Raw genomic sequence first — 16,864 nt, forward strand, 5'->3', positions numbered from 1 at the left:
TTCGGGGGAAAGGGGATACCTAGAAAAACAGTATAAGAAATGCTATTACTATCATTAAACCTCTTCCTAAGCCTTGGGAATTTAGTTTCACAGAGTCCCTCTCTGTTTTACTGTCATAGCTGATACAGTCCTTCAGAGGATTTTGTAGTTCTGTATCATTTTTGATAGCCTGGTTCAGGAAGAACAGACAGGAGTGGAAAATTGGGGTCCCGCACATGCATTTGTCCTGTTTGCAACCACTGACTTGGATACTATTATGGATAATATTGGATAATAGTATGCATATTTTGTGTCTTTAAATGCTGAGACATATTTCAAGGTCAAACCTATACTGTCTTGGGCTCCAAGTAGCTCTTTGGACATAAATGTGGGGAAGGGAGATTTTGTGGTAATCCTTAATAACATCTCTCAATGTTATTCCTATGGTTTCAAGTTTCTCCCCCCGCAAAGAAGTGTCTTGTACTCAGCGTAAGCTGCAGTAAAAGCACACCAGGAAGAATTTCACATTGACTTTCTTTGCTTATTGATGGCGCATGTGTGGAAACTGTCATACACTAATTAATACTTCCCATTTTACAATTGGGGTGGAGAGGTGGTTAAGCACGTATACTTTTCTTCCTTTCCCCACAAAATGAATCTTTTGTATAAGTAAATAGGAAAACGCTTTCAAAGTACTCAAAGCAGGAAAGCATTCCCATGGAGAGGATTTTGTCTAACTGAAAAAAGATTTTTCTGTCTGAAAAATTCTGTATTATTCTATATATATATATATACAATACATATATAAATGTATTATTCTCTTTTTTCTCTTTAGGAAACAGATCCCATTAAACATCTTAACCTCTGATGATTTCATAGGTTTAAGTTCAGAACTTCAGTAAGAAACCATACCCCTCTTGGTTTACAGGGACAATGTGTGACTTTTACAAAGACATGATTCTCTGAAGCAGTCTTTAAAGATGAGGGCTATAGTTTAACATATTTACAATGACTAGTGTTCCAAAATCTTAGCTGACTCTTAAGAAGAAAACTACTTGCATGTGTCTGTGCATTTCTTTCATCACTGCATACTTACAAGGTCTGCCTTCAGCAGGTGAATCATTCACCATGCAGTCAGGCAGAGCCATTTGTTACAGATACTTGTATTTATAGACTAGGCTTATGCATTTCTGCTGCTTCTTAGTATTTTTCCCCACACACCCATATAGCTTTCACAAGACATTGCTACTTTCAACCCAATTTGATGGAAAAGTAGAGGTTTCAAAGACTTCATGAAAATGAGGAGTCGGGTAGAGAAAAAGGACCCAAACTAGTCACGCCATGTAAGGGAAAGGCAGTTGTAATGATGCAAGTTACTCATTTGGAGAGTCAGCAGACAGCTGAGTGTATGTTTGTATCTTTGTGTGTATGTTGGCCAGCCACTTAGCCTGTGGGTAGTTCAAAACCAGCCACATCTCACATCCTGTTGTTTATGCAGCCAGAAAGGAAACACGGGGTGAAGTTGAAGTATAAAGCAGGAGAAGAGTAGAAAAGGATGAGAAAAGGGGCTGGGAGTGCTGTGGAGGACGGGACTTGGGGAACATAGCATTCTGCAGATTGGTCTCTTAGCTGACATTAATTTTGCTGCTCACAGACCTCATGCTTTCATGAGTTGCGGCTGAAATTTCCAGTGTTTGTTGTCATGTTCAGGTGTTGCAGGCTAGCTGGATCTCTAACTTGAAATGTTGCCTTGGGTATGTGTTTAATGTCTCTTGTCGAAAATTCTTGTGTTATCTAGCAGTAAAAAATATTTTCTTTGTATCTGAAGATGTTTGCCACCTTTTAGTTTGGAGAAGAAAAATCTTCTCTCTCCTTGCTGCTGATAAACATCTTAATTCATAATAATTATTTCAAAGCTACTCAGATTATGATCCTTTTCTGCTTTGTTTTTGCTCTGTAAGCCACATGGGAATATACTGCCCCTTGAGAGCAGTGTGCTTGCTATACTCACGGAGCTTGTACCCACAGTACCAGAAGAGCCTGAGATGAATAATGTTTCCTTTGATCCGGTGAACTGAGTGCAGGGCTGGAAGCCTAGTAACAGAATAGGGTTAGAATTGATTGCTTGTTTAGTAGATGCTCTCCTTATATGTTAATTTCTTCATTAAAAAAAGGCTTTCCTTGGAAGTGCTACATATGTTGCTACTGATAATTGTAGTTATTTATGCTGCCACTATCACCTCTATCTTTTCTTTTTCAGAAGGACTACTATCACTATGCTATAGTTTTCTTTTTTCAACATGAATTTTTTTAAAAAGGAGGATTCGGTCAAGTCTTAAGCATCTCTAGAGGCTATGTATCAGCTAGGCTGATATATAATCCTGAGTATGTAAGAAAGAGTAGTCAGAAATTCAGTTATTATTGTGGTGGCACTGTGTATTTGTAGAATTAAAGGATACAGTTTTACCAGTATTATTTCAATATTTTCCCTCAGATTGGCCTTTTAACAGACCAGTTGTATTTTCTGTCCCTTATCCTCTTTTTGGCAAAGTAGGGCTGACCAAATCCACAAACTAACATTTGTTTGCGTGATAAAATTATCACAAATATGTTATTTACTTCAAAGATGGTAACAGCCATTCATCTTTAGTCTGCATTCCCACAAATAGGCTATGCTTGAATTCCTTGTTTCCTCTTTTTTTAAATCTAGAATAACAAGTCCTTTTCTGGGGGAGAATAAAATTCTCCTTATCTTTTTATAAAATCACTTCTCTTTTTTGGACAGGCAATAAAAATGAGAAGTTAGTGTTAGGAACAGTAATGTTGAGAAAATATATTTTGGCTTCCTGGCTTCTAAGTTTGAAAGCTTGAAATTTTTTGATAAACATGTCACAGGATCAGATGATAGCAAGAAAAAGATTGCTTATATGTTTGTGTACATACAAAGTTGACCTTTGTGATGCAGCTTAACATCTAAACACTAAAAGCAGTCATTTGTTTTGACAGCAGAATTAATTGAGGCTAAAACAGTCGAAATTCCACTTGTATCAAGCTGTTCATTAGGAATTGCTGTCTGGCTTTAGTGCTGTCAGAAAAATAACCTGTTCTGCTATGATTAAATAGCAGAATGATGGTCGGTCCACTGAGTTTGAGAGAGAGGTTGAATAAACTTTCTACTGCGGAAACAATTCAGAAGTGACACGCTGCAAGGGAGGTCAGAATGTGCATTGATATCAAGCTGAGCTGTCAACTGGCACTGCGCCAGGCACGCAAAGCTTTGCCATTTGAAGCAGCATGTGAAGCATATGCAGTTTAAAAAAAATTGTCCTCCTTTCATGCATGATTTACACTCAAAGAGACAAACTTTTGTTTTTATCAAAAACAGGAATATGGTTTGTTACCGTATTTGTAACTACAAGTACAGATTTATGGAGTTTTTTTAAAAGCTTTTGCTTGAAACAGATATGTTAATGTTTATATGCGTGCATGCATGTGTGTGTAAACTGATTCCTCAGGATGGGGGGAAGACCATATTTTTTTTTAGTGTCAGAGTGTTTCCAGTTATTGAAAATTATATGTAGTTAATAAAAATATATGCTTGGGTGGGATAACGTTTCTTTCTGTCATGCATATCCCCCTTAAACTAGAAAGGAGACGGTTTACAAAAGCAGATGCAAATGTAAAGCAGTTTTTAGCAGATTTGTTGACTTCTTGATTTGTTTACCTTTTTAGCTCCGCAGGATTTTCCAGTTCATTGATATACTTACTGGGAGCTCTTTTTCAGGGTATGACATAATACTGTATTTTCCTTCCTAGTAAGTAGTTGGCTTTTGTATTTCCCTTGTTTGTTTAAGAATCCTAACGGTAAAACCTTTTCTTTTCCCGTCTATTGATGAAAGTGCAAATTATTTTATTGTTTTGACCTTAGCAAAACATTCTCTCAATGTCTCCCTCATAAAGGTTTTGTGTAAGATGTATACGGATAGGTTAGAAAACTTATCTCTATGGTTTTGTGGATATAGGTTTTGTAACTCTTTCAAGGTAGTTGACAACAAACTTGACTGTCTTCAAGACAATTAGTGTTACTTTGTAGATTAATTAAGTAGCAGGTGTAAGATTGTTATTTATAAACTCTCTTCTGTAGTTGCCTTGTGTATGCTCTGAAAATACTGTTCCCATAGACATGGGCTAAATACATAGTAGATACTGTGATATAATTTACAGTGCAATTAGATTTCCTTCATTCATCTCTAAATAAGATCAGTGTTTCCTTATTGCTAGCCATTCACTTTGCCTCTCAGTGTCACAAAAGCCCACATACTCACGTGCCTTTTGTAACAAGAAAAACACTACATGAACAGTCTAGGAGATACATCCCAAGCTGCAGACTCACTGGTGCTTAATTTATGCCAGTGTCACTTATTGTAAGAGTTTAGATTAATTAAAATAAAACATTTCTATTTATTCAAATTACCTTTTGCCTTTTCTGTTCTAGTAAACCAAAGCTTCCTCATTTTCAGCAGCCTACGAACTGACCCACTCCTGATTTATTTGCTTCAATCTCTTGTCAAATAGCAGCTATTTGCTTCCATGTGTCTGTAAAACCATCATCCATTTGCCTTTTCTTTGTGCCCGTGTCTGGTACGGCTACATTCTACCCAGCTGGTAGAATGCTGTGAACTGCAGCAGCTTGCCTTGGAAAATGCTTTAGGATGACGCCTGGTGGGAATGTTTACATACAATTAGAGGAGCTTACTGATTTTTGACGCATAGAATACTAAATTCTCATTAGCATCCTGCTAGATAGGTATGTATCCTTAAGTGACTGAAGTCCCACTAGATACTCATATCTCTTTCTGTTATAAAGGCTAACCTTCATTTGTGCACTGTATTCTTTTTTGTTCTGTGTGTGTACAGTTACAAATACTTTCAAGTCTGTGTGCAGGTATTTTAGGTGCTTAAGCTATAGTTACCATTCTATGGATCAATGTAACAACAGGCAGACCAGACTGTAGAAAAAGTTATCCTGAGCCTATGCTTAACCCAACAGAACATTAGTTCAGAGACTTTGCAAGAATTGGACTAGATCTCAGCTATAACTTTTTACTTACTCCGATAAGTGTCCTAAAATGTATTTTTGATTTTTACAGTGCTGCTTTAGTTCTAGCATTTGCTTTTATTTTGTGTTCATATGAATAGGATTCCTTCTCAGTTTACATTGTTGTCTTGTCTTGTTATGAGAAAAAGAACAAAGGAAATCTCAATGCTTTGACTGTAGTACTGCAGAATGTCATTATTATCGCCATTATTATCGCCATTATTATCGCCATTATTATCGCCATTATTATCGCCATTATTGCAGTATGGCAACATCTAGATGGTCCTTTTTGGAGGTCCTTTGGGCTACCATGTGGCAGGGACTCTAGAGGCTGCTTCAGGGAATGATTTCAGTCCCCAACATCAGCAATACTTCTTCCTTTGGATGTTGCAATGGACAGTGAATCTGTGTACTTGCTTCAGAAATTTTGGCCATTATAATCTTCCAGATTTTGAGCTGAAATCCTTGTTGTTGTTAAGCCTTTGTGTATACTTCAATCATTGGGCACAAGTCTGTTAAGAAAACTTTTCTGCCTCATGGAGAAGAGGTAGTGCATCCACCTTAAAATCTTCATGAAGCTGATAGAAAAGTTATTGTGATACCACCATGTGAGTTTGCTTTGACTTTCATCTATATATTACACCTGTCTGGCAATCTTCATTAATGCCAACCCACTGGGAGTTTTTGACTATACCATCTAATGGTTAAGGAATCAGGAATCAGAAAGATAGATGTTATGGTGGTTCAGAGAAGAAAGCTTTTTGAGGGTTTTTTGCAGTGATAGTGCAGATGCTTTTGTTTCCATATATACAAGTACAGTCGACAATGCAGGGGAACTTCTTAAGAAAGCATCTGAATTCCTTATTGATGCTATGCTCCCATAGCAATATGTGTGCCTAAGGCCTTTTGGCTGGTGAGGAGACTGCAGCTGGTTCTAGCAGGAGACGATGTGGTCACAGTACACGCTTCTGGCTGGGGTACAGTATTATTACCTCTTTCGGCACAAAGACATCTGCCCACAAGAGACTCCCACTGTTATGTGGGCTACCAAAAGCTCATCACAGCTATCCTGTTTTCTAAATTGGTTCACCATAGAGCGCCACAGAAAATGTCTATTTCTGTAACGTTACTTTGGTTTAAAAATACTACTCCCCAGGCAAAACATGGTACTCTTTACAGTAGGCATATAGGAAGCAGAACTGTTGGGAGATCTGAGGTTACAGAACAAAACTCTAAGAAAATTAAAAACTGCTATAAAATTCATTCTACTCCACTCAAAAGGGCAAAATGTATGAATTTGCCTTTGCTGCAAGCAAATAATGCGGGTTAATTACAAATTTTACAAAACCAGCAAACATCTTTGGGCATTGGAGGAAAATGCTGAATTTAATTTTTTAATGTTTGTAGATTCATTAGGGACAGTCACTGGCATCTTGAACTTCTGAGATTCCAAAGGATGAAGGGCCCTATAGAAATTTAAGTTAAGTAGGAAAAGTAAGTTAGGATCAAAAGATGCTTTCAATTATAACTGATTCACATAATTTGTTATAAGGAAATGCTTTTTTCGTAATCGTTATTTATCTTTCCTGCAGTAAAGCAGCTAGTAGATGCAGGGGAAGGAAAGAGAGCACATGTGGGGAGAAGTCACTCCTGTGATAACTCTGCCCATTTTGGTGAAGCATAAAATAAGCTAATAGGTATCATTAAGAAGAAAGTGTGTTTAAAATTTCCAAGTTAACTTCATAGATCTTAGTGAAAAGTGGGAGCTACTTATTGAAATTTTTTGCGCAGCTTCCATCTCATTACTATCTCGGGCAATTCTTCAGTAACTGAGATTTTGTTCAGATTGCATTTTATAAGTCTTCGCTATGAGAAAAGAACACATTGTTGCAAGAATGAAGTGAATTTGGGGGGGGACTAAACCAGCTTTTGTTAAATCTAATTGAAAATGCTAATCTGATCTTCATATCTGTTCATTTCTGTACTAAGTATGAATGTTCTTCAAATAAAAAGTTTATCAAGCTGTAAAAAAAACACCTTCAAAGACAAGTGTTAGGCAAGTGTAATGGACAAAATACAGGAACTTGCATGTGTTGTTAAAGAACATCTTTGCTTTCTGCTTGTGCTAGAAGTGAAAGTTAAAGATATTGATCTGAAATAAGGATGAGTTTTACTTGAGCCTTGAATATTTGTTTTAATGATTAGTGTAAAAGTCTTAAAAGTCTGGGGATCAGTCTTAGTAGCTGGAAAGGGTAAATAAAAAGATGGTATTCTGAAAAAGCTTGAGTATTGTTTTTCTCTAAAAATATTTTGAGTCTGTGTTGTTTACAGTTTTTTCCTTCTGTTTTTGTTTTGAGGATGATTGTTTGTGGTTGGTTTGGCTTTTGTTTTTTTTCCCTGGCCAAATGGGAATATGTATAGAAGCAAGAAAGAGAAGTAGTTGAATCCTTAGCAAAGTGATGAAAAATGTATTGTCTGAAGTGTAGTGCTGAAGAAGTAATGGATTTGTTCTTCAGCTTCTATGTTTTATGGTATTTTTCTGAATTTCTTGCTCAATATGTTTTGAACAATAGAGTTTAAACTCCTAAAATAAAATGTTGATGAAATCAGTGTGGGGATGTAGACATCTATAGTTCTCTAAATCCATTTTTCTGGATTTTTTTGCCTGGTTTTGTTTTGTGGGATACCCAGATTTGCTGATTTGTGGAGCACGCTGACTTTGGTTTACTATGAATTTAGTGGAGAGCAAAGGAGAAAGGACTGGAAGACAGCTTAAGATGCCCATGTATTTACAATATTTAGTAGAATAAGAGAGAATTTGTATTTTTAGGAATTTGTATTTCATCTTGTTATATTGAATAATTAGACTTGCGTTTGAAATTATTTAATAATTGAAATTTAAAGGGCAGTTAAGACTGCTGTTTGAGATTGGTCTTTGATATTCTGCTCTCAAGAGCTTCATTTGGAGGCCAAACAATTACATTATGATAAATGGGATATTAATGGGTTCTAGTCCCAGATTCTCATCCTGCTGCTAGTTTTACAAGTACTCAGATCTTTTTTTACTGGCAGGGAAAATTTTGTAGACTTATTATAATAAATATTATAATTATAATAAATGCAAGTCATTACTTTGAGCACACCTTTTTTTAAAAAAAAAAATTAAAAGTGCAAAATTTCAAAGAAAATATCTCACAGATTTTATCTGTCTAAAATAATTCAATTTGCTTAACGTTGGTGAGTATTGAGTTACACATCAGCTTCTCAATTGTCTTTCTCTGTTTGACATAAGCATAATTTTTTTTCATTTGCAGTTTTGAGAAATGCTATCAAATTGTAGCACTTGTACAAGTGCTGGTGTGATTCTGCCATTCGCTGAACAAGGTCCTACAGAAAATCACTAGTTTTTCTGCATATTTGCTCCCTAAAATGGCTCATAGTGGGGTTAAATAAATTCTAGACTTGGCCAGATTGAAGGAATGAGGGTTAGGACTTCACTTTGCAATGACAATTGACTGTTACCTTGTGTCATAATAATGAACTTATTTAGATACAGAACTTAACTAGTGTTCTCTGGTTTTTTTGTCCTGTTTAGTTGTAACGATATTTTTTAAGTTTTTTATCTTCTTTATTGCTATGTTTAAGATTCTGCATGCCACTTTTAACTGTGTAGGTAATTGGTTATGAAGAAGAAACAGAAGAACTAACAATACAGAGTTAGCAAAAGCGTGAATCTCAAAATGAGGGCTATAGCTGTGCTTTTTTCCCTTTTGATTTTCCTTTATATAGCTCTTGTTCATTAAAAGAAGGTAAATTGAAAACTTTACACTGCTACTGTATTATAGATGCAATTTTGAATGAGAACACCAATTAGAGATGTTTCATGTGATTGTAATAACATAGGCAATTGAATTGTATTTAAACAGTGTGCACTAATATTTTAATTTTTCAGTATGAAAGAGTGAAAATATTTAATGATTTGCTGTACATGTATGATTTTACAATCTGTTTGACCATTGGCAGAGTAATTGTGCTTTTCAGTGACCACCTAAATTTATAATTAGTTTATCTAGTATTTTCATGAAATATTAATAGTCATTAAAATATCTTAGATTAAATTTGACTTAATATTTATTTTCATTGTCATTTCTTTAAGGTCCTATTGAATTTGAAGAATGTAACACATCCAGTGCAGTTGAAGGTAAGTTGTTGTAGCATAGTTATTTATGTAAGAATGCAGTGGATAAAGACCTGAAACTGTGGAGTGAAGGGTATTCAGTGTGTGAATCTGTATAGCTTCAAAGTACTCCAGTAGATTAAAAAACAGTTTTCCTTTTGAGAAAGAAACTTCAACAACAATAAGACCGATGATACTTTATAAGCCTAATGCACAAAGGTCAGAGAATTTTAATGTTTCTTATAAATATACTTTGGCTAAGATCCTGTCTTTGCAGAGGTTTGGATTTGGTTCACTTATGACTGTGTTGTAACTCAATTTATAAGTGTCAAAATATGGCCCAGGCTCTTTCCATTGTACCATGTTAGTTATACCAAGCCTAATGCAGTGTTATGGTCGCGAAGTCTTTCTTTGTTGGCGTAGCTTATTTTGCTTAGGGGATTGTTTTAAGTGGTTAAGAACTGCTTTATTTGCATAAGCAAACTCTTTTTCTGTACTATAGCTATATGTATCCAGTGCTAAAAATGGGGAAGAAACGACAGGGGGGGAGGCATGGTTCCAGACTCAGTGGGAGCCCAGTGGCTACAACACTAGGAAATCATGAACTCAACATCAGCTGGAAAGCCAAGAGACGTTCTCTGTTTTTTACAGGACCAAGATGCTACTTCTTAGGAGAGACAGGGGCTTGCAGCTACCGGGAACATGCAGGGAAATAACAACAGGGTGTTGAACTGCAGTAGCTGGGAGAGGCAGGGTTCAGTTTCTGATCCAAGTGCATTGGATCAATAGCCAGAGCAATAGCTCCTGTTGAGTTTCTGCGAGCAGAGTCTCTTTCCTCAAAACTGGCAACACATTCATTTTCTATTAAAAAACGTGACAGTCTGCATGCCCAATTTGGAGAGTTGGGTGTACAATGCAAATCAGTTTTATAAGGACTTATGTTATTAATGTGTTGAACCATATTTTAATTTAATTTTTTGATTCATCTGTTACTTAACAACAAATAGGAATAATGTTCCCTTAGTTTGCTCCATACTTATCTCTGCTGCTAGATTTTTGTAGCGCTTGTGGCAGCATTTAAAATGTATTGGTATTGGTATGCACCCATTTAACAATTTAACGTTATTAAATACGTACTTATCTCTTTGATCTTTAAATGAAAAGTGTTTGTTCCATAGGGATAAAACCACGGAAGAGGAAGCCTTTTGGTTTATCGGGAATAATGAAAAAAGAAAAAGATACTGAATCTGTGTAAGTATATTTCCATATTGAAGCCTTCTCTTGTATGAAAATTAGTAAAAGTATGGGGATAAACATTAGTTATTTATGAGATGTTTAACAAAAAAATGGATTTATAACAGAAGTTTAGAGGAATGCTATGAATATGAAAACATCACAGCTATTTAAGATTTTTGTAACCAAGGATTTTAAGGAAATAACGTAAATGTATTCATAGTAGTCTACTCATGTTTTATTCTTTCCTGTGCATAGATAAGTAGTTCTCCCTTGTTCTACATTTGAACATTGTAGATAATGTGATTCTCATGTGTAGTCCTAATGAAACAACAGCTCTGTACATGGAAAAAGTACTGGATGCCTGTGTTTGCAGAATTGAAGCTTCAGTTATTCTTTTATTAGAAAAACTTCTGTGTACAGTATCGGAAGGACAGAAAAATCTTTGAATGCTTTTTCAGTACATCATGTGCACACTCATTTCTGAAAGACCATTATTCTAACTCATGACTGATATCCCAGCTATACCCTTTGCCATATTCATTGCATATGCTCTGTCTCCCAGGAGTTAAAACTCTCCAGAAAGTGAGTTTGAATACAAGTTCTTAGATGGAGTCATCGCAGTCTACGTGTTAGTAGTTATGGTCGCTATATTCCAATGTATTTTTTTCGTAATTCCTAGATGTGTTTTCTCAATAGAAGTATTTGATTTAACAAAAAATGGCTTACAATTTGACAAATTCAGCAATATAGAAATATTCCCTGAGGCAACATCTGCATACATACTTTTTAAAATTACTTTTAAAAAATATTTTACCAGCCTTAGTTTTTAATATAATGCTGAAAAATTACTGACCTAAGAACTGCAGGTGCTAATTATTTGCACATACAAAGTGCCTTATAGCTATTTTTCTTTTTGTGTTTAATTTTAATAGTGATACACTTCTAAACCATGCTTTTTCTTCTCTCTGTCGTGATACATTTAGGGCTCCAAGGTGTTGGGTTTTTAAGTCATTGCTCTATATTTCTGTTCTTTCTGTAATTTAGTCTTCCCCACCCTTCTGTACTTTATTAGGCTGAAGTAAATGGTGAGAGAAGTGTTGTATATAGAGTAATTTCAGTCAGCAGTAATCTGAGAATACTATTTTGTTACAAAGAATTATTTTTTCTGATGAAGGTTGAGTTTAAAATAATCAAATTAAAATATTGTGAATATTTTATGATATTCGTGTTTTAAATAGCTTTAGCGCCCTTTTAAAAAGTAATCCATTCTTTCTGAAAATTTATGTACTACACTTTTTTTTGTGATGCAAAACCGTTGCAGTATCAAATAGCAGCAAAAAAGTATATTCGATCATTTGCCTTTTGTGTCTTGCATTTACTTAATTGCAAAGTAGTGATTTTGGTAGTATTGGGTACCTTTGTGTGATTGAATTCTGTAGCTCTCAGCTTTTCTTGTCCAACAAAATAATTATTTTGCCACCACATGGGTTATTACTCAGGCTAATCTCATGTCATGTATGTTATAAGCCTCCCTGCAAACCAGGCATGTCCTTCCATCCATTCTTTGGCAGATAATGAAATGTAACCTGGCCCCAGCAAAGACTTAGGGCTCTTAATAGTAGTTCTCTGGAGCCAGTAAAGGCCTGGAAGCTCCAAATGAACTCTTTCCAGGTGTATGACTCAATGTATCTTTACTCAGAGATCATGTTTTTCTTTGACCTATAACAGAAAGAAAATTTTCTTAGGCACTGAGGGCTGAAAACTGGCTTCTATACTATGTGAAACACTTTCTATCTTTGTATGCTTATCCATTGTAGTATCTGAATACTTTTCTAAAAGCTGCTTTTTCCCAGACACATTTTATGTAACATTGAAAGATAATATCAGTGTATCTTTCTAGAAAAAATTTTGGTTTTCATGGCACAATGAGGTCATCAGAACATATAAATCAGCTCAGCTACTCTGAAATGGGAAAAAAATTTGCCTGGCTTTCAACAAGTTGGACTGAAATTTGATTTATATTATTTTATTTGTTTCTATGTTTACACACAATACAAAAATGAATAGATTCTGAGGTCAGAAAGAAAGAAGTATGATGGCATGATATTGGCTGCCTATGTAACACATGGCATAGGCTTTTACAGAGATTCTTGCATTAATCCATAGCTTCTAAATAAACTAGAACATCTCAAATAAATAACAGAGGATTCATTATGTGCTCAAGTAAAATATTCTAATAGTTATTTATGAACTCTTTTAAAAAATTTATTAATAGTCTAAATTTTGTCTGATTTCATCTTCAGCTGATGATCCTGCTATAGGCTGTACATGATAAAAATCTGTATCATCAGAAACTTCTCTGCACATAGAGGTCAAGTCTTTTCTTAATCTCGTGTTAAATTAGGCTGTAAACTTGTTTCGTTCATGTAGGGCAGGCTTTACACATCTAGAAAAACTTTTATGGTTTGTAGGCTTTTCAGTTTATCAATACAGTTTTTAAAGTGTTGACATCTAAACTGGATGTTGTGTCTGGTAATGATTTTGTACAGGGAAACATCATACACAGTGTATTCTATTACATATTGCTATACAGATCAGTCAAGGATTTCACTTCTTTTTCTAACCACTGCTTTGCATGATTTGGTTGTTTTGGGTTTTATCTACAATCCTTAAATTCCCTTACAGAATCACCATTTGCTGAAATGTTACCTTATACTAGAATCATGACCTAGTTCTTCACTCTTAAAAGAAAGATCATGCATCTAGTCTAGCATGTCTGTCTAAAACCTGATGTCCTCATTTTCCACTTCACCGGCATTTGCAAACTATTGAGTTTTCCTTTGTATCTTGAGAACGAATTCTGGGAGGTGCTGTTGATGCTCCTCTGAATGACACCAGACCTGCTGTTACTTTTTGAGATCTGCTAGCTCACTAATTTTGAAAATCTTCATTATGGGCTGAATTACTTTCATTGTAGTTTGCCTCACATCTTTCACATTTCTTAACTTTTATGGACTTCAAGCTGTCTTGTTTGAGTACAGACATTTTTTAAAACCACAGATCAGAAAATCTGTTTGTTATATCTTTTGAGAGAAGTCTAATACTTTGTCTCTTTGAGCCGTAAAATAGCTTTTAAAATAGCTCTTTCTATTGCTATGAATTCAGTTTAGCCAGCAGAGGGAGTTAAGACTTAAATCAACTACAGACTTGGTCACATATGTTTTCTTTTGTGTGAGGCCTTTCAGAGGGACAGGATCCTTCATCTCACTGTCAATTCCTTAACAGGCTGTACTGAATTTCATATTAATGCTTCTACGTTAGCAAGTTTTCATACCTGTTTTTAAAGACATTGTAGTTTTTACATTTAACCTGTTTGGCCTTTCAGAGAAGATGATTTAGATTGCAATAAATTTGATTTTTTTTTCTTCTTCTTTTCTATAAGTGCATGTTTAGGATGTTCAGTTTGATTATTTAAAAACACTGTTGTTCAGTTACACTGGCACTTACGGCTTTATTTGTCAGGATGGAAATTAGAGAGGACTTGTATGCTGCTCAAGTATTCCCACATTCTGTAAATGTAATTGCTTCTGCTTTTTGCAGACATGAGAGAGAATCAGTGTCATTCATGTTTTTTAAGTACTACTGCTTAAATCGAAGTTATAGTGGAAAAATATAACACTTGTGAATAATGTCTTGCAATTGCATGTGGACTATTTCATTAGGATTGGTGACTTCAACTTATTGTGCACATTAACCACAGAGACCTGAGTCTTAAAGTATATTCATCCAGAACACAGTGTGGTACTCCTGGCTTCCCTTGATTTTTTTTTAATTATTTTTTTATTTTTTTCCACTATGATGCGGGTTTGTTTTTTCAGCATTTCTTTTGAGTTTTTCTTCTGTGGTGTTTTGAGCATAAACTTCCAGCTTTTATTTAAATCTCATTCAGTTGAATGTGGATTATTTTTAGTGAAAATTTTAACAGAGTCTGAGAGCCAAAAGAGTCAAATGCAATATTTCAAATTAATTGAAAATATTAAAGGAAGAACCAGTACTGTATGAATAAAATAATTTGTACATTTTATAATTGTATATTTTCTTTTTTTTTTTTTGATAGGGAGTGTCCAGATGCAGACTCAGTTGTAAGTAGACATATTTCCAAAACAAATGCATATGCTAATATTGTCAAGCACTACAGTCTGATGAAACTTAACTTATATACAGTCCCTGCAATGCTTTATTTATCGGATAGAGGATTTAGTATTTTGATAACATAGTTGAAGTGTTAATTTTGCTCAGTACATAATTGTTAGCATTATATACAAATATATGTCAGTAATACATTTATATTTCCTAATAATTCTAGGTTTTAAACAAAGTGTTTTTACTACAAGTAAAACTTGCTACTTTATTTTTCAAGTTAATAATTCAAATTGCTTGACTAACAAGTTCTAAGTAAGAAAAAAGTTCAGTTTATTGTGGACCCAACTTTGCATCATCATATTCCTGTGCTTACTACTGTTTTCTGTGAGAAATCCTTCTAATATCAATGGCTTTATCACTAGCAATAGAGTGTAGGAATATACTTTTTAAAATACGGCTTTAAATGCAGCATCTCTAGATGCACTTTATTAATGGCCTTGCTGTCAGTATGATCGGTGATACATCTTACAATTTTATTTATTAAATTCAAATAAGTGACAGTTGCAAATTAAATTGGTATGTTAATGCTTCTTTATTTCCTTAATTGAGCCTTTTCTTTTTATTTAAACATGTATGTTGTCTTGAATTATATGTAACAGAATTGCAGGTCCCTATAGCTATAGTAGGGAATAATTTACAGAATAATTTAAGTGATTTTCTGTAGACTGATTTGTTTTTTGGTTCATTTATTTAGATGCCAATTGTATTAAACAATTTAAATTTCCAGGTTCACCTATTTTGTGGATTTTCTTCTTTGCATTTAATATCTGGGAGTATTTTAGTACTTAATATTAAAACTTCTTTTGAGAAACTTGTTTTAAAAAAATTTAGTAGAACCATTCTTCTAAATACAGAAAAGTAAGTTTTGCCACATAATAGAACTATATGTGTAAGAACTGCCTTGTAAGCATCATCAAGACAGTTGTTATATCCTGTGCAAAGCCATCTTGATTTAAAGCAAATTTCTTTTCTTGGGTACATTCAAAGTAAAGTAACTTTAGAATTATCCCTATAATTATCAGGCTTTTCATAGAAATAATATCTTTTGACAGTTCGGTTGAGTCACTGGAGTGAACTACAACTGGATTTGACTTGCAATGTTTATTTTCTTCTTTGCTTATTTTGGTCTCTACATTTTTTAAAAATAATTAGTTAAAAAAATTCAACTGTAAATGTGTCTGACATTCATTCTGGCTGCATGAGGCACACCATATGATCATTAAAGTTAATTGTTCTGTCTAGATGTAATTTATATTTGGTTAAAAAAAAGACTTAACTTTCATAGTGTCTAACAACAAAACAGATACTTTCGTGGCATTGTCTTTTTTTTTTTTTTTTTTTGTAATGCCCAACACTTGATGACTGCATTTGGAATTTAAAATTTGTTCTATCATTTCTTCTTGCTTTTTACAAGCAACAGTATTATTCTGAATGGTAGAATGCTTTAATAGCAGAAGCCATTACTGTCATTCTCATGAAAAATGATGCAGCATACCATAAATGAGAGTCATTTCACCCCTTACAAACAAGCACCTCAGAGTGCTTTAAGGTTGGTGTCCTTTTCTGGAAAGTCCCATTTCAACTGTATTTCATTTTTCTTGTCTTTTACTTTAAGATTTTCTTTCTGTTTAATTCTTCAAACTTGATCTAAATAGTTATAGCCATCTATATTGTTATCTCTATGAGGATTTGTTTTGTAGGAATCTTTGCAATAAATTACACATTTCAAGAAATTGAACTTGGAAAAGTATTATTGCAAAAAAAAAAAAAATTGAAAGCAATTATCATTTGTGTTTGATTGCTAGAAAATACTGAGGACCAGCCCTCAGAAAATTCAAGTCATTTAAGGTGTCCCAGTTACGATTTTGGCCAGCTTAGGTCACTCAGAAAATCTCTGTCTGGCTTTTATATTGTTAACATGATCTTTTTTTAAAAGGTGGCTTTTGTTTATTTGTCAAGAATTTTAATTGTGTGAAAGAAATGTAAAAGAGAACAACTCTACAATTATTTAGAACTATAAGCACTGAGGTAAATATATCAAAATTTTAGAAGTTAAGGATCCAGTAAAAACTGACTTCAATACTTTATCTACCAGTTCTACATGATATTGTGGATCTTTGAACGTACAGTGTGTAGTCAATACCATTAGGGCCTTCTCACTAGTTTGCAAA

The 16,864-nt window shown here is 34.3% G+C and overlaps 1 protein-coding gene across 11 annotated transcripts in view; it reads left to right on the forward strand.

Annotated features, from left to right (window-relative positions):
• FCHO2 (FCH and mu domain containing endocytic adaptor 2) overlaps positions 1 to 16,864 on the forward strand; it is a 93,609-nt gene that overhangs the window by 40,298 nt on the left and 36,447 nt on the right. For all 11 annotated transcript variants that reach the window (XR_012671021.1, XM_075137636.1, XM_075137631.1 and 8 more), the window contains 3 exons: positions 9,234 to 9,278; positions 10,433 to 10,505; positions 14,608 to 14,632. Coding sequence is in view for 10 of the 11 variants with exons in the window: in XM_075137636.1 (XP_074993737.1) it covers positions 9,234 to 9,278; positions 10,433 to 10,505; positions 14,608 to 14,632 (143 nt within the window). In the remaining variant the exon portion in view is untranslated. The remainder of the gene's footprint in view (positions 1 to 9,233; positions 9,279 to 10,432; positions 10,506 to 14,607; positions 14,633 to 16,864) is intronic.

The sequence above is a fragment of the Calonectris borealis genome, chromosome Z (genome assembly GCF_964195595.1).
Source record: "Calonectris borealis chromosome Z, bCalBor7.hap1.2, whole genome shotgun sequence".
NCBI classification, from domain to species: Eukaryota; Metazoa; Chordata; class Aves; order Procellariiformes; family Procellariidae; genus Calonectris; species Calonectris borealis.